The following is a 3,662-nucleotide window of genomic DNA, read 5'->3' on the forward strand; positions in this document are numbered from 1 at the left end:
CTGTCTCTCAGCTCTTCAGCTCAAGGCTAGCGCTCTACCACTTGAGCCACAGCGCCACTTCTGGCTTTTTTCTTTTTGCTTATGTGGTGCTGAGGCATGTGGGCCTCAGGCATGCAAGGCAAGCGCTCTACCACTGAGCCACCTTCCCAGCCCCATCATTACTTTCTTACAAAGATCTCATTAAGCATCACTGTCACTTTTTTTTCTTTTCTGCTGTTCTTTTCCTTTTAACTCAGCTTTTTCAGGATGAAACCCTGTTTCATCCTGTTTTCTAGGCCTAACAATTATAGTCTTCCTTCCCCCAAGGATCTCACCATATAGCCTATCAAATTCTAACTAAGGATCCTTCTAACTTCTAACTCTCTATCAGACTTTTATATTTGTGTTTTTGGGGGTGTTTTTTAACCTATGTATTCTTTTTTTTTTAATTTCATTTTATTGTAAAGATGCTGTACAGAGGGGTTACATTTACATAAATGAGGTAATGAGTACATTTTAAACTGCATTCTTGCCTCTCTTGTTCTATCATATTCTAGTTATGTCATTCTTCAAAAGTGATCAAAATATTCAAATAATAATATATACTAAAATATTCACAACAAATGTTATTGGTTTACTTGTACTTCTGACTGACACCAACTGCAAAAGAATTTTAGGCATCAGGGAGAGGCCCAAGTGGGAGATATTTTGGGAAAGCCACACCACAGAAACAGTTGCTATCTATGCATATAAAGGCCAGCACGGGTTGCAACTATTACCTTCTTAGTTGTGTGTTATATGGTTTAAGGTGAGTAAAGTGAGTAAAAATGCTTAAATTGATATGAAATTTAAAAAATTACTACAAAAGCATATTAACTAGTAATATACTATAAGTTTAGCTGTCAAAAATAGATGCTTTCTTTCCTTTTCTTCCTGTGTGTGTATGTATGTGTACGTATGTGTATATATGTATATGTTTTAACAGCCTAAGTTCTAAAAAAGACTTGGTGTAAATTACATGATGACATATTACTTTTCTTTCTTGTATTAGTAAATTTCTATAAGTTAACTGTTGGAACATCATATTACTGGATATATTACATGTATAAAACTTGACCCTATTGGTTTAAGAATTTGGAGGTTATTAATATGCATTAAGAAACATTTTATAGTGTTGTGTTTGAGTTCATTGGCATTACCAGGGTCTTGAGTATAGCTTATAGCCCATTTTGTTTGATAAATTTATGAGTAAGTGTCCTGTATTCTGATTAGTCTTTAAAGCACATTCATATTTTCATAATGTTTGAATTAAGACATCCTAGTTTTCATTTGTTTACTTCCTATTCCTCTTCTACATGAATAGTTTCAGTTTCATAGTTAGTCGTTTTCAAAGAAAAGAAATTGGCTTCAAAAGATTTTTGTTATGTATGTTAGACACAGTTGGACCTATTTTCACCTCACTGTGGGATCTTGCTTTAAAGAAATGGCTACTAACTATACAGAGATTATTTTCATCCTAACCTATTCTATTACAAAGACAATGTGGTTTGAGGTGAAAACTTTGCTTTATACACTGACTCTAGTAAATCCAAATAATTCAGTGAATTATACATAAATATGTCATTTGGTTAGTGATAATTGTTTGATAGACATTAAAATTGTTAAGTAGCTATTAACATGATAGTAAGAACAATGAGATAGATTTCTTTATGTTTCTATATAACATTTAGTTTCAGAAGTCATAGCAAAACAATTTTTAAATAAAATTTGTTGATAATAGTGTTTCAGCAAATTTTTATTGCTGTTTAAATAATTTGACTAATAGTATTTTGAATGTATTAATATTTTAGAATTGCAGGATAAGATCTTGGTTTTAAATAACGAATCCAACTTCTATTTTTTGACAGCATTTCTTGAAGTTGGAAAAAGTATACACCATGTTCCTCTGATCAAACTAACTTTTGAGAACCCTAAAAACAGTGATGGATTAAATATATAATTAATACTTAATATATGTTGAATTTTAAGAATTCTTGGAAGAACTTAGAAGTATCATTTTCTTTTTGGTTCATGGGGCCTGAACTGTGGGCCTGGGCACTGTCCCTCAGCTCTTCAGCTCAAGGCTAGTGTTCTACCACTTGAGCCACAGCGCTAGTTCTGGCTTTTTCTGTTTATGTGGTACTGAGGAATTGAACCCAGGGCCTCATGCATGCAAGGCAAGCACTCTACCACTGAGCCACCTTCCCAGCCTAGAAGTATCATTTTCTAAAGGATAAATCTCTTGAATTAACAAAAACATTTTCTTTATAAAATTTTGCTGCATAATGCATGCTGCTTTAATGTTTATATGTGTTCCAAATCAGACTGACTCAATTTCTTGCAGCAGATCCTATTCTTTTCAAAGTTTGTATGTATTCCCAGTCCATCTTGATATGTATTTTCACTTACCTATATTATTTAGCTCATCTAAATGGGTTCAAAAAACAAATCGTATATTAGTTAAAAGTTCCTTAGGCAAGAAGCTGCTTTACTGATGATAATATTTTACATGTATGATTAATTCATGTTATCCTATCTTACTGTATGTATGTATTTCATAATTTTGACTGAGAACAAGTCCTCATAACTTCTTGAAGAAGCATTTGTGTCATTGAAGAGATTTATTTTTAAAACTTTTAGAAATTTAGAAGTTTCATATATTGCAATTTTTGGGCTCTTTGGAGCCAATTTGTAAATACTTGAAATTGAATAATTGAGATCAAAATAACAGCTTTTTTATGAAAAAAAAGTCTGCATTTTAATAAGATTTCCAGGTGAATTGAAAATTTCAGCTTTTGTACCGAGTAAAAGGTTTGAAGGAAATGGCTTTGATGTGAAACTCCAGTGTGCTGCTTAACGCATGACCTCTGAATTGATCTGCCCACACACAGTGAGTGCAAGACTACTACTGGCAACTCCTTAGATGTGTCAGAAAGCATTAATATAAACCTTCTTTGCAAATTTGCAGATATGCTGAGCAAAGCATATTCATGTAGCTCTCAAGGAGTTTCTCCTCTGAAAGGGACAACATGAAGGGTAGAGAATCAATTCTTTACCATAAACTGAAGTTCTTCTTAGATATTTCAAATAAAGAAAAGAAAGTTCACTCCTAACTTAGAGTAATGCCTTCAATGGTTTATAATGAAAATGTCTTTAAAGTCTTATTCTATATAGAATCTCAGTCTTTAAGTACACACACACACACACACACACACACATATTTGTGCATGTACACAAACATATTAACAGACATTCAAATAGTTTTCCCAAAGTATCTTAGAGGGTTTGGTTCTACAACCTCATTAGGCACCAAAATCTGTAGTGTCTGAAGAATGTTAATATTTATATGCACTACGTACATCCTCTAGATAAAGTTCCTAAAACAATAATACAGTATAAATGTTATACAGATAATGCTATTCTGTATTGTTTAGGGAATTGTGATGAAAGGAAATATCTTTATATTGTTTACAAATTCATTTTTATTTAAAGGTTATGTGTACAGTTTCATAAGTAATGGGTACAAGTCTTTATGGACAGTGTTACCCCTTCCCTCTCTCCCAGTTTTTCCCTCTTGTCCCCACCCACAGTTTGTATAGATCATTTTCAACATAGTGTCTAATTCAATTTTTTTGGCGGGGGGG

The 3,662-nt window shown here is 32.8% G+C and overlaps 2 protein-coding genes across 3 annotated transcripts in view; one reads left to right on the forward strand and one right to left on the reverse strand.

Moving 5' to 3' along the window:
• LOC105989838 (uncharacterized protein KIAA0825-like) overlaps positions 1-3,662 on the reverse strand; it is an 86,421-nt gene that overhangs the window by 79,350 nt on the left and 3,409 nt on the right. The window lies entirely within an intron of this gene.
• Ankrd32 (ankyrin repeat domain 32) overlaps positions 2,839-3,662 on the forward strand; it is a 69,099-nt gene continuing 68,275 nt past the window's right edge. For both annotated transcript variants that reach the window (XM_013022083.1, XM_013022081.1), the window contains exon 1: positions 2,839-2,908. In XM_013022083.1, coding sequence (XP_012877537.1) covers positions 2,879-2,908 — 30 coding nt within the window. In that variant the 5' untranslated portion in view covers positions 2,839-2,878. The remainder of the gene's footprint in view (positions 2,909-3,662) is intronic.

The sequence above is a fragment of the Dipodomys ordii genome, unplaced genomic scaffold (assembly GCF_000151885.1).
Source record: "Dipodomys ordii isolate 6190 unplaced genomic scaffold, Dord_2.0 Scaffold59, whole genome shotgun sequence".
NCBI classification, from domain to species: Eukaryota; Metazoa; Chordata; class Mammalia; order Rodentia; family Heteromyidae; genus Dipodomys; species Dipodomys ordii.